Source organism: Lepisosteus oculatus, chromosome 9 (assembly GCF_040954835.1).
Source record: "Lepisosteus oculatus isolate fLepOcu1 chromosome 9, fLepOcu1.hap2, whole genome shotgun sequence".
Taxonomy (NCBI): domain Eukaryota; kingdom Metazoa; phylum Chordata; class Actinopteri; order Semionotiformes; family Lepisosteidae; genus Lepisosteus; species Lepisosteus oculatus.
This window is the reverse complement of record NC_090704.1, coordinates 45,494,852-45,518,299: the sequence shown is the minus strand read 5'-3', so window position 1 is coordinate 45,518,299 and position 23,448 is coordinate 45,494,852. Positions and strand designations below refer to the sequence as shown.

At 48.5% G+C, this 23,448-nt stretch overlaps 2 protein-coding genes across 5 annotated transcripts; both read left to right on the top strand.

The window, feature by feature from the left end:
- Positions 1 to 1,517: 1,517 nt before the first annotated feature.
- Positions 1,518 to 7,785, top strand: polg2 (polymerase (DNA directed), gamma 2, accessory subunit). 2 transcript variants are annotated; one of them, XM_069194625.1, is made up of 8 exons: positions 1,518 to 2,992; positions 3,326 to 3,443; positions 3,980 to 4,085; positions 4,928 to 5,119; positions 5,650 to 5,790; positions 6,116 to 6,196; positions 6,626 to 6,726; positions 7,570 to 7,785. In XM_069194625.1, exons 1-8 carry the CDS (start codon positions 2,494 to 2,496, stop codon positions 7,733 to 7,735), a joined length of 1,404 nt encoding a protein of 467 aa, XP_069050726.1. In that variant the 5' UTR covers positions 1,518 to 2,493; the 3' UTR covers positions 7,736 to 7,785. The 2 variants fall into 2 exon arrangements, with proteins under 2 accessions (XP_069050726.1, XP_069050727.1); XM_069194626.1 differs by lacking the exon at positions 4,928 to 5,119.
- Positions 7,786 to 8,341: 556 nt separating this feature from the next.
- Positions 8,342 to 20,815, top strand: srp68 (signal recognition particle 68). Of its 3 annotated transcripts, none has more exons than XM_015356771.2 (16): positions 8,342 to 8,441; positions 10,059 to 10,125; positions 10,231 to 10,344; positions 10,651 to 10,846; positions 11,620 to 11,702; positions 12,120 to 12,229; positions 12,539 to 12,621; positions 13,287 to 13,427; positions 15,964 to 16,062; positions 16,392 to 16,450; positions 16,726 to 16,879; positions 17,349 to 17,443; positions 17,596 to 17,725; positions 18,249 to 18,324; positions 18,807 to 18,859; positions 19,797 to 20,815. In XM_015356771.2, the coding sequence occupies exons 1-16, from the start codon at positions 8,354 to 8,356 to the stop codon at positions 20,022 to 20,024; spliced, it is 1,776 nt and encodes a 591-aa protein (XP_015212257.1). In that variant the 5' UTR covers positions 8,342 to 8,353; the 3' UTR covers positions 20,025 to 20,815. The 3 variants fall into 3 exon arrangements, with proteins under 3 accessions (XP_015212257.1, XP_015212256.1, XP_006635272.1); XM_015356770.2 differs by having other exon boundaries at positions 16,389 to 16,450; XM_006635209.3 differs by having other exon boundaries at positions 16,386 to 16,450.
- Positions 20,816 to 23,448: the final 2,633 nt, after the last annotated feature.

Here is a 23,448-nt window from a genome sequence, read left to right as displayed (position 1 = left end):
TGCTCAGAAACATTTCACACCCCTATTTTCATGTTGCTGTTTTGGGAAAGGCTGCTAGTGATTGAGCTACTACTCTAGTTTATATGGAGAGAGTACTGATGAGTATGAAAAGGAGGAAGAGGTTTCTAGCCTTGGGATCTTTTAAAGTGAAGGCCGGTTGGACATATGCTAAACGGGTTCCACACGGGCGTTATCTCGGGTGGTCGTACAGAGAGATGCGGCTCCGGACGGCTCTTTAAAGGCAAAGCTTCCTCAGTTTATTCTGCGATAAAGCAGGGAGGCTGCTGTTGCAGAACTGCCGCTGTCACCCCGGCAGCGGCTGCACTGCGGGAGTGGATCCGTCCCTGTGCAGAAAACGGTGTCGGACAACCATACAATAAAAAACTAAATTGATGTGCGGCTTTGGGACACTGACCGCTGAAGGCCTGTTCTGAAACACTCGTGCTACAGCAGGGGAGAAGAGACTCCACCGCACAGTCATGACACTTCTCCAGCGCTTTTTATTGAGAATGGAAAATTACCTGGGAAAAAAAAGGTCCACCGGAAGAGCCCAGGAGCCGGTCAATCAGTGAGCGATTCTGCAAGACCGCGAGAACTACGCAGTAGGCAAGCATGTATGAAGTAAAGGAAATTAAAGCGCAGCTGAGCCTGGCGCCTACGGAAAATGCTGCCGTCGGTCACCGTGTATGACAGACTTATTAAACATCAAATAAATAGAGGAAAGGAGGTATCCGAAAAAGAAAAAAATTACAACACTACGCTGCCAGAGGCAATTACTCAGAACACAAACTTAAAATTTCCACAAAGAAGTGTTTTTTTGCCTTGTTTTTTAAGTTTTGAGTTGAAGGAATATTTCCAATTTAAAAGTATTAAAGGGGAGAGTAGCCATTTTGGTTTGTGAATGTGATATATACGCAGAATTACTAACAGATTCATTATAAATCAATGTTTTTTTCCATTTTAGATCCTGTAAAAACTAATTGAATCTAACATTTACATTTAAATGCTCAAAGATTAAGTTTTGCAAATATATTCAAAACAACTTTGTATATAAACAGGTAGCAAATAAATGCCAGATTATTTTCAAACCTTACAAAACACACGTACCTGTAAATGGTCTTGCTCATGTTGGAATCTAGAAAGTGTTCATTTAACGGGACAAAACCTATGAACAATACGAACAATTTCAAGTGTTAATTATTTAACCTTGTTTGTAAGTTAATTCCTGCAGCATGTCCAAAATAATTTCCAGTTAAAATGGTCGAATATAACATTGTAGGAGGATATACAGGGAGGTTTACACACAATCCTTATATGGTTACTATTGCATTTTCATCTTTCATTTTCCAGTTAAGAGCTGCCTTTGAAAAAAAATCCCCACTTTCTCGGGGGTAGCATCAAAGATTACGGCATGTCGGTATTAGAGACTTGTCAAAGGTCACATGACGACCCGATGGCAGCGGAAGCGATTCTGCGCCCTCTTCGTGGGCATCATGGGCGGTGTAGCGGTAAGCCTGCCCTTCCAGTGCTGGCTTTTCCAGGAGACTGATAAAGATTTTGTTGGTTTTTTTTTTAAATAATTTAATATTTCGCATTGCTCTTCCCAGCAGGCGCAAGCCATGGCAGCGGGCTCACATTAATAGTCAAAGACATACTGGCACGTTATCACATACATAAAATGAAGCGGTCAGGGAGGTACCCTGTGTTTGAGTATTTTAAAGTGGAAGTAAAGGGGTATTTGCAGACTATTTAGAAATGCAAAAATATGAAAGCGGTGCGGACATTATTTTTATTTCATTTGTTGAACCTTTTTTCATAACTTGAATTTTATGTAGTAGTATGTACCCCTGACGATATTTTTGTTTTGAATTGTTCTATGTACTCTTGTTTGTATTGTCATTTTTTGTTCTTTTGTTAAGCATAAATAAAAAAATTAACAGTCAAAGATGCGTGGTTCGCACACGTAACACGTGTATCATCTTAACCGCAGGGCGAGCAAGCTCCCCGTTTAACTTCCGGTTTACGTGCGGCATGTTTTGCGATCAGTCTCTCTTTAACAGCGTTAAATTTCTTTAATTTCGAGCGTGGCTATTTTATTTAAAAAAAAGAAACCCGAGACGTTCGGGTACTTCAGTACCGTTGGTAATGTTTTACGTATCGTCGCGGTTATATTTAAGTATTTCGACATTAGCGTTGTAAACTCTTCATGAAACTGCTGCGATTTTTGCCTCCTGTGTCCAGTTCGTTAATACAAGTTAGCTCCGTTACTGCCTGGGGATTGAGCGTTGCAAGAGTCGTGTACTGCAATTCATAACGGGAACAGTAATGGCGAAAAAATTAGCTAGCTACTAAATCCAAAGGTTGGGTTTGTTTTTCTGTACGTCTGTATGGGTGCCCCGGTACTTTCCCTATCCACGTTTGCAACATTAGTATCTTCAAAGACGCCTGTGGAAGTCAAATATATTTTGATGTGGGACTATTGGGGACAGAACAATGCATACTTCGAGGGCCACCCAGACGTACTGCGTCAGGCAGTACTTTTGCACCAGGAGGAGGCGACTGAGGACTGTGATGCGTGAGCCTCTTTTCTTCCCGGGACAATTCTGCACCAGCCCCAGGGAAGACCCCGACCACACCAGCGCCCTGAGACAGCTGTGCGCATCCCGGCACTTCATAGCGGCGGACCACCTGGACGGGGACTCCCTTCGGAGGGGTAGCCACAGCTACGGGCCCCTGGGGACGCAGCTGAAGAAGAACATCCTGGAGCACTGGTGGGGCTCCGTGGTGATGTCCCGGGCGCAGGTGTTTGGGATCAGCACCCTGCACCAGCGCCGGGGCAGCCCGACACCCCGGGAGCGGGCTCTGAGGCTGGTGGACCGGGACGCCCTGCTGTCCGCGCTGCGCCAGGAGTCTCTCAGCAGGCAAGAGCTTGTAGAAGCCGTGGAGAGGAGCCTGACTGACGGCGTACCGGTGCGCAGCAGTCTGCTTGAAGGTACCTGCGTGCCTCTGTGTCTTCAGCGTTAAGCAGAAAGGAATAGACAGCAACATCGGCACGAATGCCGTTGGCTGTTGCCGGTGTTTTGTATTAAAAGCCCATGGAATGGCTAATTCAGAGAGCTGATGCGTTTTAACTTGGAGAGACTTCATTACTCTTGGGACACCAGAGAGGCATGCTTATTTTCTCAAGATACGAGACACATTGGCTAGTATGGAGGGAACAGATCTAAAGGGATGGATTTTTTTTTTTCCCCTTCTAAGACCGAAGCAGAAGCCCCGCACCCATGTTGTCCCTCCAGCTGTGTGACTGAGGTTCTTGTCGTGTCAGGTGCTCTGGACCAGTACGTGCCCTCGCTGGAGCTGGTCAACAGGAAGCTGCCCTTCGGCCTGGCAGAGACAGGGGTGTGCTACCAGCCCGTAGTGGCGCGCAGTGAGGGCACTACCAGGTGGGCTCCCGCCTGACCACCAGTCGCTCAAGACCTTCATCAAATGGGCGAGCTGCTTCCGAGGCCTTGATGACGGTTAACAGTAGCTGAGCTGTCCAAAAGCGCAGACAATTAACAAACTTAATTTAACAATTAATTAAACAATTAAATTAAATGTTAATTTAACAACGAACTGTCACTGATGCAGCTGCATATCTGTACTCTGTATTTCTGGCTGTTTCCCCACATGTCTATTCTTCTGTTTGTCTGTCCCATTTATTCCTCCTTACTCTTACCTGCACAAAGTGTTGTGGGACCAGCTTAACCCAATCCTAGATCCCTAAACTAGATCCAAATCATATTGAGCCGCCTAACGTCCATCTGGCTCGTTTGTTTTTTTTTGTCACTAATTGATTCGATCACTTCCAGTTATTACCGGAAGGAAGGCTTTAACGACACGGCTGGGTAGCTTGTTCCCTGCTCCCGCAGCCCTTGGTGTAAAGGCTCCTCGGCTCTGGGGAGGAGCGGAGGCCTGACCCGTGCGCTGTTCCCCGCAGGCCGGGCGAGGTGACGCAGGCGTCGCTGGCGTGGTTCTGCTCCCCCCGCACTGCCATGCAGTGGCTCGACTACTGGGCGAGGCAGCGGCTGCTGTGGTGGAGGAAGGTGGGTGCCCCCCCGAAACCTGGCGCTCGGCGCCCCAGCGCGGTCCGCCTGAGAGTTCTTCCGCGTCTCGCTCCGTGTCCCGCCGCTTCAGTACCGTCAGGCCGATGCGAGAATGATGGATGTGCGAGGAAAAGAAAAAAAAACGCAGATAGGAACTGTTGTTCTCCACGAACCGTGAAAAAGGCTCCTTTGTCCCGTTGAGATGGTGGAGACTTGATTCTGCGCCTGGTTTCTCAGTGCCTGGAGTTCTTGGTTCAGCCTGCAGTTTCTAATCGTCCGAACGCAGCTCGTCAGTGATGGACCGGGTGTCACTACCCCTCGTCCAAGTGCAGGTGGTCAGGGTCTAGTTGCGACAGGACTCCGCTGGCTGTGACCGGGGCGAGGCCATGTCGATTCAGTCCCGGCCCTCGCCTGCTGCCCTTCCCGACTCGGTGTTTGCTCTGGGGCTCAGAGTCCCGAGAACAGGCACAGGCCTTCCCAGGCTCGACATGGAGGACCCTGTCCCTCTCCTCAAGAGTCCCGACAGCAGCCTGGCGCAGAGCAAGCGTGACAGATGTACAGCTTGTATTGCTTCCCATCTTAGCCAGGCACGCTCCTGTCCTGTGACATCCGTCGCTGACACCTTGTCAATCAATCCTGTCGATTGGATTCATCAGCAGTACGAATTGACCACTGCCATATCTGTTCAATGTCTTGTCATTGCCTCTGCTACAAAGAATATCGCCGTTCTGCTCCTAATAGCTTTGTAAATTTGTTGCATTTCTAAATGATTAATCTTTTTCTGGATCTGTGTAACCTGTAGAGCGCCCCGGTGCGAGAGGCTAACAGCGGGCTGTGTTCAGTTTGCTCTAGGCCCGTCCAACTTCAGCAGTAGCGAGTTTGAAGAGGAGGAGGAGGAGGAGGAGGGGAAGACCGTGAAGGGGGTCAGGATTCTGTACCATTTCCCCTGGGGGCTGGAGCCCCTGGAGACGCTGCTGGGCCTCGGAGACAGGGAGCTGCTGCGGAGACACCAGGGCAGCAGGGCGAAGCTGCAGGTGGTCTTCCTCTCTGAGCCCCCCATGTCCCCATGTCCCCATGTCCCCATGTCCCCATGTCCCCATGTCCCCATGTCCCTTGGCCTGGCTTCGCTCCAGTCCTGCTGGTGTCCAGAGATATCAGTTGCCGCTAGAGGAAAAGTGAACATATAGGCTGTCTGTGGTCGTGCACGTTTCCCAGACCTGATGCTTTCAGTTGTGTGCTTTGCTTTGCAAGTTCGTTGTTGTTTGATGAGATGGGTCTGTCCGAGCAGCGAAGCTAGATAAGGGTGACAAAGGAGGGGCAGTTACAAGTGCAGAACAGCACAGAGCGGGGGTCTCTCTTGCCGTAACATCAGAAACAAAGTAGCCAGCCTTTCACACTCTCTTATGAAACCACAGAAGTGAAGTGAGGCAGACTATTCACCCATTATCCCATGATTTCACCTTGTGCATGTAGTGCATTCACCTTGCTTTGCAGTAGTATGCCACAGGAAACCCATTTTCCTGAGCCATAGGAATATACTCACAAGTCTGTGTTTTCCCCTCAGTGTCGGGATGAGAGGAAGTCTGTGGTGCCTCATGTGATCTCTGTCAGCGCGGACATGGACAGGGGGTTGCTGGCCTACCTGTACGACTCTCTGCAGCAGGTGAAGAAAGTGGACAGCAAGCAGAGGCTGCATCAGAGAAAGGTGACGCCCCTGGCTCTTGTTCCCCTGGAACGTGTTTGTGTAGAGTCTGATAGGTGTGGAGATACTAGACCCCAGATTCATCCTAAGCCGCTTTACAGACCTGCATAACATTTAAATCCCATTTTTTGGTATTGCAAAAGAAATATATTGTCTGTATTTTTCTGGGCTTTAATTGCTATATAGGGAATGTCTTGGTTTTTGCAGTGCTATTTGTTTTTGCAGTATCCGTGATTTGTTGTTGTGTACCAGGTTAATGAATGCCTCAATCCAGCGAGCCAGTGTGCATTTTCCTCTAACCCTTCCCACGCTCTGGTTCTGTCTCCAGGTGCTGAAGCTCCATCCCAGCCTGGCTCCGGTCAAAGTGGCCCTAAACATGGGGCGGGGCCACACGATGGAGCTGCGGCAGGTACTCGTCGCCTGCTCTCGAGATCTCAATTGAAGACATGAAACAGTTTTCAAACTTTTATGTCTGTATAAAAGTTTATATCTCGGAGAGACGTTTCATGTAGGTTTCTGGGTAAAGCAGTCTACGCAGCGGGGCCTGCTGGTTAGTTTCTAGCCACACACCTCTAGGCTGCGCTTGGTTTCCGGTCAGTGGTTTGGTGCATGGATCAGTTCGTGCAAAAAGTCCTGAAAGTACATTTTCACCTTCCAGCAGGAGGTCCCCACTGGGAGACTTTTGATCCGTGAGTTGGATGGATCTTAGAATTTGGCTCTGAAAACGGCACCAACATGAGCAAGTTCTGTTGTTCCTGCGTCGGAACTTTTGACACGCTGTGATAAAAATGTGATGACTGTCACCGCGGTAATGTCCACGCTGGCTTCGTTTCTGTAGGTGTGTGAGGGATTGCTCCAGGAGCTTCTGGAGAGTGGAATATCTGTGTGGCCAGGATACCTGGAGACCATGCCTTCCTCCATGGAGCAGCTGCACACCAAGTAAGCTGGTCATTCCTGACCTTGAGAGCAGCCCTTGTATGAGAGAAAAAGACTTTGCTTAAATGCTTAACAAGCTTAAATATTTTAAAGTTCAGGTAGGTAGCTGCGTCAGGACCTGAAGAAGGCTCCACGGCCGAAACGTGTTTTGTTTTCTTTCTTCTTTTTTCAGCAGGGAATAAACCTATTACTTGTTCCTTAAATATTTTATGTCACTCTAATTTGCCAACTGAATTGCTCAAGATGACTAGCTCAGGGATTCCAGTTGCATGCTTGGCTTGGGAGTAATAATACCCAGCAGAGTATTATTTTAATATTGCCCTTCATTGCAGTTGCTCCAAGTGCTCCACACAAAAACAAATGGGGCAACGTCAGTAAGAGCTCTCTCTTGGGGAGCATCTTGATTCAGATCCAGCTGTGATCGGGGTTCTCTCTATGGACAGAGTGCTGCCAGGGCTGGGTAGGTGTTAGCTAGCCAGGGCGCGCTCTCTCCCTGGTTTCGGACATGCGGAGACTTGCCAAGGGCCTGCAGGCTGGCAGTGACCTCGGTGAGAGAGCTCAAGCCCCTCCAATCGGTGCTAGCTCACCTGTGAGGCACTGTGGAGCTGGCAGCATGCCGAACGACAAATATGGGACTCAAATGGGTGACTGATGCACATTGCAGGAGAGCAGAGACTTAAAACAACTGCCCATTTAAGAAACTGGGTTGTTTTAAAAATAAAAATGCACAACTGGCGATTCCAAATGTTACAAACCTTCGTAACAGTGAGGGAACAGTTACAGTGCACGCATAATGCTCATGCTTAACGGTATCAGTTCTGCAAGTGCGCCCTGTGTGGTTTTCAGGTACGACGAGATGGGGGTGCTGTTCACCGTGCTGATCAGCGACACCACCCTGGAGAATGGGGTGGCGCAGGTCAGGAACCGCGACACCTCCATCAAGGAAATGATGCACGTTTCCGAGATCAAGGACTTCCTGGCCAAGTACATCACGGCAGCCGAGAAGACCTGAGGGAGCCAAAAGAAACGTTTCACATCTAAATAAAATAAAAATAAAGACCACGTTCTGTGTTGTTTTTGATGAAGCGTTTCTGTGTATTGTCCTCAGGTTAATGAACTTAAACTACGATGGGTTTTGGGGTATTACAAAATGTTTATCGGTGGACCCTAAAAACTGAATTGAGGAACGGGTATTTTAAGGATTACTTTAAATCCTATGAATTGATTGATATCCATGTGCTTTTCCTGCGTAATGTTACAGCATTAGCAAACTGTTTATTCCTGTATTCAATTAAAGGTGACCAATCCTGTGATTTGTTGAAAAGTCTGCTGTCCTGCTGAACATAACTTTGAAAGTTCTCTTTTAAATGGATTGGTTTAAAAAAACCTGTCATCTGACTTTAAAATCTGATACAAATATCCCTTAAATGTATCGGTCATATTTTTAAATGTTTGTTTCGAGAAACATTTTAAGATTTTATATGGTTCAACGGGAAGGTCAGTAGCGTTGAGAGGAAATCGATCGCCACATCCAAAATGGCCGCCCGAAGACTCCGCCCTCGGCAGTTTGACCTTTGCCAGGAATTTCCGCTAGGTGTGTTCCCATAATTCCCTACGCCAGCGTGTAAAAATGGCTGCGGAGAAACACGGCGAGGCTCAATCAGCCGTAATGGATGAGAACAAGGAAAAAAAACCCGAGGAAGGCCTCGGACTCGAGAGTATCCTAACAATCGTCACTGTCCTGACCTCCGACCAGATTAGAGGGCGCTGGGGTTCGTGCGGGTGAAGTGGGGGAAACTCTTGCTGCGTGCGGAGGGGGGGGTGGTTATAATGGGTACGTGTCACAACCGGGTCGCTCTCGAAATTTGAAAGCACAAATTCGTTAGACATATATAAAGTATGATCTTGCTTGGATATCCTGTGTGGCTGCAAATTAATCCTTGAGACTGCTACATTAGTTATTATCGTATCTGCTTGAATTTAGACAGCAGTCCTAATTGGGTAGAGCCGGCTTGATCGCCTGGTTTCTTGTAACTGAAACGTCTATCCCTGCCTCACAGCACGTTACGCGTTACTCCTTGGACATCTGTCACCAAGTCGCGTTTACCAGAGCATTGTTAGTCACCGCAGCAAAGTGTAGTTCTGTGCACAGAACGGGCTGTTCTTGTCAGGCTGTACCATCAATTATAATTTCTTACAGAGAGAGCTGGAGAGCTATGACACTGCTGTATCAGGGTCTGGATTGACAAGGCGATGTCATTGGCTCCCTTTTACCCAATCTGTGGAATTTTAACAGCTTGAACTCGTTTCTGTCTGGGCATGAAACGAGGCCAATCGTTGCACAGAGCCTATCAATAATTAATTTTGATTATTTAATGTTTAAGTAAATAAATAGATTTTGCAGACCTTCTTGTAACCTCTTGCGGAGTTTTGAGTTGGGTTACCAGTTTGATCTGTAGGCAAGGTTGTCCCTGAAGATTAACCTGGTGAATAAATCAAATTAAATTTGTATTAAATTTAAATTAAGCTGGAACTGAGGACGCGACCCCCACACAGAATGTTTTGAAGCGCCTGAGAAAGTTAGTTTTGTTCAGAGAAATGTCCACAGATAAGATAGGATCACTTTATTAGCCATATACAATTTTTTGCGTTAAGAATTTGTCTTTTTGCATACCCCGGCTTACTCTCCAAGGCGGGGAGAAGCTTGGAGTCATTTATACGGCGCCCTTGGAGCAGCTGTTGTTAAGGGCCTTCCTCAGGGGCCCAACGGAGTAATATTCCTCTGCAAGCCGCGGGATATGAACTGGCAATCTTCCAGCCACAGGCGCAGATCCTTAGGAAGAGGAAAAATGAACATATAGGCTGTATATTGCCGTGCATGTTTCCCTGACCTGATGCTTTCAGTTTTCATCAAGATCACTTTATTAGCCCTATACAATTTCTTGCATTAGGAATTTTGGCTTTTCACATACCCCAAACTGCTCTCCATGAGACACACAGGCACACAGACAGGGAGAGAAGCTTGGGGTCAGAGCGCAGGGTCAGCCATTTATACGGCGCCCCTGGAGCAGCTGGGGTTAAGGGCCTTGCTCAGGGGCCCAATGGAGTAGGATTCCTCTGCCGGCCGTGGGATTCGAACTGGCAATCTTCTAGCCACAGGCGCAGGTCCTGAGTCACAGTGCCACCCCATGTTTTGCGTGTTGATCTGTCCGAGATTGATCTGTCTGAGTAGCAGGGCTGGGTGAGGGTTGCGAAAGCAGAGGCAGGTCCCAGGTGTTGAACAGAGGGGATTGTCCCAGCACGTGACCAGCAGGCTCCTTAATGTGGCCTCGCAGTATTGCAGATCATCAAGGACTCTCAGCAGCAGCACGGCCTGAGGCATGGGGACTACCAGCGGTACAGGTGAGTAGGGGGCGCGCGCTGCGGGGGGGACCGGCAGGGCGGGTCCGAACGGTCGCTCTCTGGAAGGCCCGGTCGCTCACCTTGCCCCCTCGCTGTGTGTCTCAGGGGCTACTGCTCCCGCCGCCTGCGACGCCTGCGCAAGACCCTGGGTTTCAAGATGGGCAACCGCCACAAGTTCACGGGGAAGAAAGTGACGGTGGAGATGCTCTCCGACAGCAGGTGCGTGTACCTGCCCTGTCCTGCTGTACTGATCGGGCGCAGCCCTCTGGGCTCTGACGCAACACGTAATTCGTGTGCACCCGTTTGGCTTAATTAAAAGAATCTGGAGTTGTTTTTGCATTAGGGAAGAGATGTCTCCTGTTCACATGCATCCCTTCGGATTCTCAGATTTCCTTCTCCCTCTCGCTCTGTTCCACTCTCATCCTGTCTCTCAGTGCTCTCAGCTCGGTATTTTGCTTTGAACATTCATTGCTGTTTGCTTCGTGGTCTCTGCTCCCCTCTCCCCCCCGTGTGCCCGCCCGGCAGGTACCTGCTGCTGGTGCTGATGGAGGCGGAGCGGGCCTGGAGTTACGCCATGCAGCTGAAGCAGGAAGCCAACACCGAGCCCCGCAAGCGCTTCCACCTGCTGTCGCGCCTGCGCAAGGCGGCCAAGCACGGCGAGGAGCTGGAGCGCCTGTGCGAGAGCCCCAGGGTCGACGCCAAGACCAAGCTGGAGGCCCAGGTGGGGAGAGTCCGGGTGGGGGGGGGCTGCTGAGCTGCGCTGCGCGCACGAACCCATTTCAGTGCATTTGTGCGCGTGACAAATGAACTGAGCTGAACGTCCTGTGTGAAGAGCGGAGTCCTCTGCTGGTGTTGGAGAACTGGCCTCCTCCCTGGCTGAGCTCTTAAAGCCTTGTCCCTGGGGCCTCCCCCTCGTGTTTCTGCTAACCCGCTCTTCCTTACGAACCCCATACGTTAAGGTGTGAAAACTAAAAACCTGAACCTTTTTAGAAGCCCTTCAGTAACTGGCGACTCAGATGTGTGAAAGCAGGAAGTGGGGTCTCAAGGCCGCGGATTGGGTTACAGCCTTTTGAGCTTTATACAGGGGGAACTGTATAAATCTCTGCTTACATCTTTCCTGTTTACAACTGACTTGTGGAATATATTTATATTTATAATGGTGCAATACAACGTTTTGTGTACTGTTCTGTTCTGGTTTGTTTTTTGTATATTCTGGACTGTGAGCAGCTCTTCTTAGTGCACTTCTCACTGACTTCATTGTATGTTTTGTATTGTTGTATTATTGTATCATTTTGTTACTCTGTGGTAAGCTGCTGTTCCACTGCAGTTTCCCTCACGGGATCAGTAAAGTATCTATCTATAAATCTATCAATTGTGACCTGCCTCTTCCCTCTCCCTGGCCTGTGTCTGGAGCTCTTCCGCTGCGAGGACTCTCTGTCTCCTGCAGGTGGCAGCAGTGAGCAGTGGCTGATGTATTTTTATTTTAATTGGCAGGCCTACACCTCTTACCTGACTGGGATGCTGTGGTTCGAGCTACAGGAGTGGAAGGCAGCCATGGAGGCCTTCAACAAGTGCAAGTATGTGAAAAGAGCCACAAGTGTGCAGCTGCTCAGGAAGCACTGCTGTGAGGATGGTGACTTCCCATTGCTTGGACCCCTGAGGGGTTACATTTTGATTAGACACCAGGCCATCAGAGTACAGTGGTTCTTCCTGACATCATAAGGTCATAATTAATAAAAACCTTTTTTTTTAACTTAAAATGGAGAGTAAACCTTGAAGGCTCCGATTTAAGGAGCGGCGTTAGTCGTGGTGTGGAAGACAGCAGACAGCCTGTTTCTGCCTGTTTCTGCACTAGATGGTAATTCATGTGAGGGAAAAGGAGCTGGACAGAAGTTTCGGAAGTTTTTTTTGTCATAAAGTTGTATTTTGTGCCGGTGGTTTTGCACCGGGCGGGAGCTCTCTGCTCTCTGCTGACCCACACGCTTGTTTTGCAGGACGATTTATGAGAAGCTGGCCAGCGCGTTCACAGAGGAGCAGGCTGTGCTGTACCACCAGCGAGTGGAGGAGATCTCCCCTAACATCCGCTACTGCGCCTACAACATCGGTGAGGAGCCCTGCAGCCCTGCACACAGCTGTCGGCACTGGGGGGGATTCGTGTTTGCGGGACAGGGAGAGCTGCTTCTGTAATGTCTCTGCATTCTTGGAAAATGTCCGTCCGGCAGCCATTGGATTGTTGGCATGTGGGGCTCGAGTCGTGCAACAGGTCATGCTTTTGCTTAGCTGTGCAGTGAACACGGTTCTTTCTCTTTTATTTATGGTCCCCAGTCAGTTCAAGTAAAGGGAGAGTCCTTACCTCAGGTTGTTTTATTAAGCCCCCCCCGGCTAACGAGCGCTCCTGCTGCTCTGTTTCTAGGTGACCAGAATGCCATTAACGACCTGATGCAGATGAGGCTGAGCGCCGGAGGTGGTGGAGGCATGATAGCGGAGAAGCTGGAGGTGAGTGTGACCGGAGAGGGGGCCGTCGCGGTCTGGGGTGGGGCTGTTAGTCAAAGTACAAGTACTTGTTACCAAGAGGTTCACAGTTCTCACTCTTGGCTCTGACTCTCTAGCACTAGGAGTCGCTCGTGCTCAGCCCAGATCTCTCTGACATGGTCTAGATGAAAACGGCAGCTGCACTGCACTTTATTACTATTTTGGGAGACGTGTTGTATTGCTGTAGGTGTCTGGGTGCACGGAGATGCATGTATTCATGAAAGCAGTTCTTTGAGATACTTCACTTTTTTTTTTAAGATGAGAACGTAGACCATTTTAACTGTGTGCCTTAGATTGGTGACCCTGCCATGTGCTGTCATATCCCTCTGATCTTTGGGATGTACTTTGTTTCATCAGTTAAATCCCCTAATCAAATAGTCATACTTTACACGTGGTTTGGAAATAAAAGCAGTGCTTAGAGAATCATGTTGTGTTCCTATGACGTGAGATTATACTGGCATGGTTGAGGTCATGTAGGGCAGTATAGTCCAGTATCTGTGGGTCCAGACAAGATAAGGTTGTGGCACAGTTCAGGATCGTGGCAGTGGTGTTCAGACAGGGTGCCAGCGGTGAGGGGGTGACTGTTGTGTGACTGTTGCGTTCTGTGCTGATGGTGTCGTTGTGCCCAGGCCCTGATCACCCAGACCCGCGCCAAGCAGGCCGCCACCATGAGCGAGGTGGAGTGGCGTGGCCGGACCGTCCCGGTGAAGATTGACAAGGTCCGGATCTTCCTGCTGGGGCTGGCGGACAACGAGGCGGCCATTGCTCAGGTGAGCCCCCCTCTGGCTGGTGCCCTGACCCCCTGTTTTATATCAGTGCCACAATCAGCTGGGGCCTCATGGAAGCTTTATTTATTACAGGCAGCTTGACACCTGTCACTGGACTAAAAACACGTTTCAAGAACATTAATAGTGAATAAGGTTGCAGCAAGTCTCTCTCTCTCATCCTAGCGTTAATCTCGCATCAGCAGGGTCCGCTTGTCGGCACGCCCATCTCCATTTGGTGGTTTGAACCAAATCTTTGAGCTGACGTTGCCATGAAATGCGACCGAGAATACTCCAACCGGCGCGTCACTCCGCCTGCTGTCGGAGAAGGTTGCAACAAGTCTGAATAACATAAATCATTTGCAGGATACAGGTTTTGTTGTTGGTTATCTAAACTGAATTGGCAGAGATTTAACATTTTTTTCTTTATAATGCAAAATGACTTCCTTTGGTTTATGCATCCTGACCTTGACTATCCATTCAGTGGTGGTTTTGCCAACTCTGGTCGCCACCAGGTGGTGCTGTTTGCTTCTGTGTTTTTTTTTCCCGGAAGCCCCTGTCATTCGTGTGCACCTGTTTTGAGTCACCACTCACCTGCTCGGAGGGACGCGTGTCTGCCTCTCCCTGCCACACCCTCACCGCACACCGACAGCGGACCACACTCACTCCCAAAGCACGAAGGCAGTCACACCGAAACCTCAGACACTGCCACTTTCCTGATAACCAGCACACCTGTTTTAAATGGATTTTTGTATTAACGTTTCAAGTAAACACCCAGAAGTGAGCTGCAAGGACCATGAAAATACATACCATGGGGAAATAAGATAAGATAAGATACCATGGGGGAATAGTAGAGGCTTTTTAAGGAGTTTCAATGCAACTTAACACAGAACTATCCGTGTGAAAAGTGTTTGCCTTTAGAAGAGTGAAAAGACCATATTGCATGGTGCGTAACTCTCCTCTGGCATCTAACATATTGAAAGCTTACCTCTGTACTGGGGTTGACTGTGCTCCAGTTTGCCCTGGGGTACTCAGCTAGCTGGGTTGTTTGGACAGCGTGCTTCGTAGAACAAATTAAATAAGCACTTATTGAAAACCATTTGTTATGTTGTGTTCCTAGAGGGAGGGAGAACCGCAGACTCTCTGGGAGCCGAGAGACAGGTTTGGTGCCCCCTCCCAGTTCACACACTCCTGTGTGTGTGTGTGTGTAGGGTGAAGAGGGACGACTGGTTCCCCCAGTTGGTCTTGTACAGGATTTTGCCAGTTTAGGCGACTTACCCTGCTGTGTAGGGTGAAGGCCACTACCGCATCTGCTCTCCCTGCATTATGCTATTACTCTATTGCTAGAGTAATGGCTATCCGACCTAGTTTGCTTTCACTGAGATGTATCATTAATGTTTGCAGAGTCTGATACACACTCCTCAAGTGGTTCATCTTGCAGCTCCCTGCAGGTTATTCCTTATCACCCTTTCTGCTGAGATGGCCATACTATCCATAGATAAATCACTTTGTGTCCCATTCATAATGCAGGGAGAGCCAGCCCCCCGGTGAAAGTGCTCGGGCACGGCGCAGGGGTTAGTCCGAGAAGGAATGTCTTTTTAACCTGTTGTGTCGGATTGCTTGCATTCAGACATGTCACTCGCTTTTTTTTTTCTTGTCCAACCGTAGGCAGCTTCTGGAATTTTTATGAAGATTCCACTTTTAAAGTTCGGCACGAAAAATTGCACAATAAAGGTGCTGCCTTCCTAGGTGGTATAAAAGTGGTAATTCTCATAATTGCTTAAACCATAGGAAGCCGCGCAACTTTCCAGCAGTCTGCAGCAGAATTTCACTATGCGAGTTATAATTTGTCCCACTTTGCAAAGAGTCTTTGCAGTCCACTAATACACACGGCCTCTGCATTCGGTTGTTTTAAGCACATGCTGTGGGTTGTGGTGTGGTGTGCAGTACCCTAAATGCTTCTAGCAGTAGATGGAAAATGCAGCAACATCCCCAGGGATCTGGGTCCCAAATTCTGACGTGGGCGCAGCACAAGAACAGTATAAAATGAGATATTTAATGTTTAAATATTTTAATAATCATTCAAGCATTGTTGCTTGCACAGCAACCACATGTGATGGCACTTTTTCAAATGTGCGTTACACAGTTTTTAGACAAGTGTTGTGATTGTAAAACCTTAAATGTGCATCTTGTAGTGCAACACAGGAAATGTTGCTTTCCACCTGAACAAGGTGTTAAAAGAGGGGAAAGTTGGGTAAACTTATTTACCACATTTAAACAGATTTCCTGCAGTGCTTGGATTATGCACATTCTTTCTCATTGTGCCTCGAACAGAATACCTATTTCTTCAATTAGTGCTTAAACAAAAACTGACAGGTAGCAAGTCCTGCTTGCACAAGCCCAGGGTTCGCACTCATGTTTAACCAGAGGTGAGAGGGGATTGTGCCACTTCTGGAGCTCTGTGGGCTGGATCTGGGGTGGGAGCGGCGTGGCGAGATGAAGAACGTGGTCAGCAGCCTCGTGTCCCTCTCCCTCCTCCCAGGCGGCTAATGAGGACACGAAGGAGCGCCTGTACGAGACCCTGCTCAGCGAGTGCCGGGATTCCATTCAGGCCGTGCGGGAGGAGATCAAGGCCGACTCTGTACGTACGGGGGCTCGTCCCAATGTGCCTGACCGACTGCTCGGGCTCATCGCTTCACGCCTGCATTAGCTCACTTCTGCCTTCTGTTCTGCATGGCTTTCGACCTGTCTCTTCTGTTCTAATTTCTAAACGTCATCCATGACATTGAGTCGCGTGATTATTTGAAGAAAGGGCAACTATATGGAGAAGGCTGCATTTCAATAATACCTCCTTGTAGGCGGTCTGTGATCTAAAACGAGGCGGTGGCATGGCTCCGTTTTGTTTCTGAAGAGGATGTTGGGAGGGTGGAGTTAAGTGGAAGCTTGATTGTCTATAATTTGCAGAAGCAGCGAGAGAGAGCCATGGACATGGACACTGGGAAGGTCTCCAACCTGCAGTACCTGCACAGGTAATGAAAAAAATGTTTGTTTTCCTTTATATACTCCCTCCTCCTTTGCTGAGGTGCTACAAGTTCCTCAGTTACTGACGAGGGAAATTGCATTTAATTGCGTTACTGGTCAATACATCTGGTGCATCCGAAAGCTAGTAAGAGGAACGTGCAATGAGTGTGGTGAAGCTGAAGAATTATAGTCATCTGCAGCTGGCCCGTGTTTGGAGCTAGCACGCCGATAGCATCATTTCGTGTCCCGTGTTAACGCGTACCTCTCTCGTTCCTGATTCTAGCTACCTGACCTACCTCAAGCTGTGGACCGTGGTGAAGCGCAATGAGAGCATGGCTCAGGCTCTGCATGCCAAGCTGAAGGAGCCGCAGCCGGACGAGAACAAGAGGGGTCCCCGGCCCCAGGATCTCATCCGCCTCTACGACATTATTTTGCAGGTAAGCTGTTCTCCTGAACCACCGTCATTCAGTCAGTTCGGTTTGCTTGATGACTGAGCGTCTGCCTGGTGTCTGGATTGAGTAAGGTTACTAATTGCTTAATTGTGCTTAATTGTCCCCAAGTTTTAAGATATGGAGAGACCTGTAAAATCTCCTCAAGTGTAGCACAAGTTGAGTCAGTGTTGCTCAGCACTGTGCAACATGGGAACTAGCTACAGTGATTATAGCATTTGTTTGCTTCTTGCTGCAATTTGCATTTTTATTAGGTTTTCTGGAATGAAAATGTTCAGAGGATTTTCACAAAGCCAGCCAGGTCCTCTGTATTGCAGGCTGGCACTGCTGATGCTGCGCCGCGCTGCAGGGCAGAGCAGGGTGGCGTAGCTGCTGGCGTGCAGGCCTGTAGGCCGGGGGGTCACTGGAGAGCTGCGCCGGATGATGGTGTGAGTCTTGCCTCTCCTTCCCTCCTCAGAGCCTGGCGGAGCTGTCTGTCCTTCAGGGCCTGGAAGAAGACCACAGCTTCCAGAAGGAGGTGGCCCTGAAAACACTGGTCTACAAGGCCTACAGGTAAAGAAACTGGACATGATCTAAAGAGATGTCTGTCCATCTGCAGAAATTTACTCTGGTTTTATTGAAGCTTTTCGAATGATTAGTATTCACGTGTTATGTGTCTAGAAACATGATTTGTAGTCATTGGAGTCTGCTCTTCCCCCATGCAGGTGTTTCTTCATTGCCCAGTCCTATGTACTGGTGAAGAAGTGGAGTGAGGCGTTGGTTCTGTATGAGCGAGTCCTGAAGTACGCCCGCGAGGTCCAGTCACAGTCCAGGAACCTGAAAAACAGTCTGAAGGCATGTTTGTTTTATGTCTCTTGCTGAAAAATATGTTGCAGCATTGTTAGCATCGCTGTCTACTGTACCGAAAACTCAGATGAAACTGCAGCAGGGCAGAGAGCTGGAATGTTGCACTAGTGGTAGTTGTAGTAGGATAAAGTGGCTCACAAGGTGATGAAATATCAATAACCATCTAAGACTTGGCAGGCTTCCATAAACTGTTGGAGTAAACTTGCAGAATTGTCCTTCAATAGGTGTGGCTTTCAAAGCAGTGTGTTGCACTGTGTGTACCAGGAGTGACAATCACAGTAGCAGCCTACAATACAGTAAAATAATTTCCTCTTTATTGCCTTTATTGCAAAGGTATCAAATCCCAGCAGCAACTATTCCAGAGCGTACAAAAAAACTAATCAAAGATGGAGACACGGCCAAACGTTATTAATAATCTTAAAATTAAGGAAGTATTCTGCTTCTTGGAGGATTAAGTTGAAATTAGATATAGTGTCTAGATGTGACCCACTCACACCTCTCTTTCCTGTAGGATCTCCCAGATGTGCAGGAGCTGATATCTGAGGTCAATGCTGAGAAGTACTCGCTGCAGGCTGCCGCTATCTTGGGTGGGTATCAATGGCACTGTTTGGAGAGCATCCAAAGTGCCTAAGGTCTTCGCCAGCAGCAAAGACTCCCATCAAGTAAAATTCTGAAACCTTTTTCTCCCAGAATGTTCTTTAAATTTAAGGGTTTTACACAGAATAGCTGAACACTCACACCTGCATCACCTTGCTAAGGTAAAAGGAATCCAGAAGTTTTACTGGATTTATGCAGTCATCTTCTCAGGTGTAGCATTAGATAAGACTTAGGTGTTTCACTTCTATGTCTTGGCTTGACTTAAAAATTTCACATATTTGCTTCAATGAAAAGCCTCTTTTTTACTGCCTTCTTTGATTGCAATGTTTTACCCTTTTGCATTGCTGAAATTCCTCTGGTTTTTATAACCTGGGCAGTTTGAGCAGTTCGAGGTCTCGTTTTGGCTGCCCATTACTTACGAAGTCTGTGCGCGTTCTGACGGCGCTGCTGTCTCTCTGCGTTTCCGTTTCAGACACCGAGGACGTGTGTGAAACCCCTTTGCAGTCCCAAGTCAAAGACGGCAAGGTGAGTCCGAGTGTTGATCATTGAGACTGGAGGAAAATAATTAAATCCCTTTTCTCAGCGGGGAAGAAAACGAGCCCTTTGGAAGCTGGGTGGGATCGAACGCGGACTGCATTTAGCATCCTGAACGACGGAATTTGGAAAGAGTGAATTGAAAGCTCAGAACACCGAGATGAAAACCAGAGCCGTTGCATACTTCTGTGACCTGTCTTTATTCTTCTTCACACTGTGGAAGGTGTGGGCTGGTGGTGTTCTAATGCTCATCTAGGTTACCCGGTATAGGTTTTTGCAGTAGACCACTTGTAGCATTTGTCTGGCCTGCGCATCGTCATGTGAAATAATATAGGCAAATAGAAATGGGGGAAGCTTTCTCAGGATTTTTGGCATCCCCTTTGGGTGAAAACATGAATGTAGAAATTAATAAGGGTTTATGCTGGGGGGGGGTTAAGTCACTGTCGGTGATGGTTGTAAGTGTTTGCACCCTGTTGCATAAGGCTGAGGCGTTAATGAAAGTGTCACTCTGGGGTGGCAGGAGAAAAGGTACTTTCCAGTGAAATTGGGCATCATCCATCTCCATTAGAATAACACACTCAGCCCATAGCTTGATTGATTACATTACATGGTAAGACCCCTCAGGCTCATGGGAGTCTCTGCAGGCTCTACTGTCGAGTCAGGCAGCTCCACTCCTCTTGTATTCCCCCTGTTTCTTTGTATCCGTACCCAATTGTTTTTGATTCCTATGCCGAATGCTCACTTAATTCCTTCTGGTTCCATTGGCTCCCTTGTTGCCTTCATCACGGTTCACAGTAAAGGACAGAGAGGGCAGTGGGCTCTGCTCTCGTCGGCGTGCGTGTGCGCGCGCTTGCCACTGGCGCGCCGGCTGGAGAGTTCTGACCCGATTCTTTTTTTCCTTTCCCTGCTTCTGTCCCCCCACCTTCAGCCTCTCTGTGAACGACTGGAGACCTTCTCCATAGACGCCTCCCTCGTCGGCAAGCAGCCCAACCTGGTGCAGTTCCCCCCCGAGTTCCAGCCCATCCCCTGCAAGCCCCTGTTCTTCGACCTGGCGCTGAACCACGTGGCCTTCCCGCCTCTGGACGACAAGGTGGAGCAGAAGGGCAAGGGAGGCCTCACCGGCTACATCAAGGGAATCTTTGGATTCGGCAGCTAATCTGGGCCCAGGCTTTTTTTCCCCCCAGCCTTTTTTTTTTTTTGCAAAGGCCTAGGGGTTTGTAGAGCTCAGCTCTGGGCCTTCTGCAGCCTGCATGGGCCCAGGAACACATGCCGATGGAACTCCTGGACTTGCTTTGACCGATGGATTCTAGCATGTTTTATGGGCTTGTGTTCCACAGCCTGCGTAGTCCACTAGTGGGCTCTGTTAGGTAGTATCCTGGAGTATCTTTAAATATCATTTTTAATACTAAGGCGCCTTCAGTATGCCATGTTGACATGTCAGATACTGGGAGCCTCACCTCTGTGCTCAGTACCTTTCTCGCAGTGTTTCACCAAAATCATTCCAGACGCAGAACAGCAAAATATGACTGGGTTTTAAATTGCTTACCAAGACTGGGAACATAAGCAATTGTATATTCTTTTTTTTTTTTTTAGAAATTAAGTACAACAAGCAAACGAGTTAGATGATGGGTAAACCGTCAGTGTTTTTATACATTAGAACCACTTTGATCACCGATTTAACTACATGAGGTCAGTGTATAGTTCCTGCACCTTGGGTTTGAGAAATGGGTTTGTGTCCACACCATTGACCTTGTCTACATTTTCTGACGGCATAGTTGATGTTTTGGGTACCTTACTGTTACTGTAGTGGGAATGCACTGGAGAGGTGTGAACGTTATTGTACTTCAGATTGTGAAACTGCAGACCACGTGCATGGAAGGTAATCCTTTTCCTGTGAAGAGATCGCAGATAATTAAAATGATTTTCTTTCTGTGTTGAAGCACTAAATGAGACCTTTGCACTTGGCGTTTCTTGCTAAGGGAATGTTTTTTTTTTTGAAAGAAAATGCTTGGGTGGCTTGTCAGAGTTCGCCCTTCTTATACGAAAGGTGTTGCAGTGACTCACCCTGGACACGCCTCGCCATGCTGCAATAAGATGCCCACACCCCTCCACCCCACCTGGCACAGAGCTGCCAGATGATCTGTCCCTTTTATTCTGCCCTTTGTCTTCGGTGCTCTTCTGGCCACAGGAACAGCTGGGAGCAAAGGGCAGTCTGCACTGGCCTTTAAACTCAACAGATGTTTTTGTATTGTAACTCTTTGGCTAAAGTAAACCCCCCCCCCCTTGCAGTTGTCCATTATCAGTAACAGTTTATTTCACTAATAGGTGAATAATAATATTCAGCTAATAGGCCACCATGCGCGGTCATGTGGTCTGCAGAGTCTGCCAGCGTCTCGTGTTCCGCAGGAAAAATGGGGTGCCATCCTTCCACGAGATCATCCATCACCTCGCACTTGGTTGATGGAGGTAGAAACATTTGGCCTTGGGCGTTGTTCCAAAGCATCCCATGAAGATATATTAATGTAACGGATCTGGTGACGGAGAAGATAACATCAGCATCATGATCATCAAAGCACTGGATGACCATATGTGCTCTGTGGGAGACGGCATTGTTATCCTGGAAGACATCTCTCCTAGCAGGAACACTGGCTGACGATGAACAAGTACAGGTTTATTCCAGGCTGAAAAGAGAAGAAAAGAAACGCAACGTTTCGGCTGTGGAGCCTTCTTCGGGTGTCCTTCTTCCCATCTATGCTTTCTAAACAGTTAACGTCTTCTGTAAAGACGGAGCGGTTTGGTAGGTGTGTGAGTATTTAGAGGGCCTGTCCCGTGAAAAGATCTCTCTTTAGAAACTGGCCTCTACCGATACACGGAGATGTTTGAGATTGTTCAGATTGCTGTCGTTCCCCGTCGCAGTGGCTCTGCTGAGCGAGTTTCTTCACCCGCTACGGAAATACTAATGGAGGTAGTTGCGCTTGGCCTCTGTGTGACTTAGCCCCTTTATTCTGCGGAGTCTCTAGCGCACCCAGTGCCAAAAGGGAGTCAATGGAGGGTGTCTTCCCAGCTGCAATAGGAGCAGCAGGAGCAGTTCTGGCGTTTCACATACTCCCCCCATTATCAGCCCCTGCTCTTGTGCGCCGCACCTGGGCTCCGGTGCAGCTGCCAGCCCAGTCCCGTGGCAGGTGTTGTTCTCGGCAGCGGGCCTGCAGAGATGGTGTCGGACCGGGGTCATGCAGCCAGACAGCACTTTGACCTCGGGCGCCCATGGGTGTGACTGCAAGCATTGCTTGTGACTAAGAGAACTTCATTGTCCTTTTGTCCTTGTTGCTCCCAGCCTCTCGCCTATCATTTTAGAAGCATTTTTAGCCAGGCTCCCTGTTCGGAGAAATTAAGGTTAAGCGCTGGAGCTCTCGGATGGAAATAAACCCTCCGTTTCCTACTTTCTGTTATTCTGCGTCTCTCTTCCTCTGCCTCGCTCCTTTGTAAAGCTGAAGGCCGGTCGATGTGATTTGTCGGTTGTATTCACTGCCACAATACCGCGCAGAAAATGCCAGAGCAGGGTGTATCTTGGCTTTTCGGACACGCCTGCTCAAACCGCAAATATGTTTGGTGTTCTAACGATGCCGAGAGGCCTGATCTTATCTGGGTGCGCAGACGGCAACCTGCAGATCCCCTGCCCCCGATTTTTATTGACTTTCCCTGGCGCTGGTTTATCGGTGGACTTGAGATGGGGGCACCGGTTCAGGTGCTAGACAGATTCCCCAGCAGGCTTCATGGGAGTACAGGGGCTCCTGTCCATCTCTTACAGGTGCAGGGAACTTGGGAGAGGGCGTGTCACTGTTTGACACAGAATGTCATTCAGGAGGGCGTTGAAACTGTTTAAGGGACAAAAATGTATTTTTTTTAAACCTTTCTAAAACAACAGGTTTTCCTTTTTTCCCCCCATGTTTGAGCACCTCTATTGTTGGCCTCCTGGTGCTGTTCTTCTGCTGAAGGTGCCCAGTGTCTTGAGTCGGCAAGCCGGAGGTGGGAGACAGAATTCAACTGCGCTGCTCAGCGGGCACTCTGCACGCTGTCGTTACTTCACCCCTAAAGTGAGGGCGTGGCAGATGGCACCCAGCCATGTGGGTACAATTTCACCCTGACCTTTCAGGAAACAGGCCCGTGTGACTCTTGGGTGACTGGCCCACTCACAGCTGGGTCACCACAGAGATCCAGCTCACTGAAAAACTGAAAGAATCCTCATCTGCTTCTTCTTGAGTGTCCCGGTGAAAGCGCCTTCAGTAGGTCACCTCTGCTGCAGGGACGATGACTTACTCTTCGGAGGGCCTGAAGCCGGGTTACTTGGTTTGTTTGTATATTAGGAAAATGAGCGGGACAGGTGTCAAGTCACCATGAAGGGAAGTGCTTTCTGGTCTTGACCATTGACGTCTTCGTTTGAGTAGTATGGCTGAGAGCTTTCTAGTTGATCTTTTTGTCAAGTATTTGATGTCCTGTCTGAGTTTTCCGTGCTGGGTTTAGGGCTTTGTCTTATTGTCTCAATGTCTCCTTCTCACAAGGTTGCTGTTGTGATGTTGTGA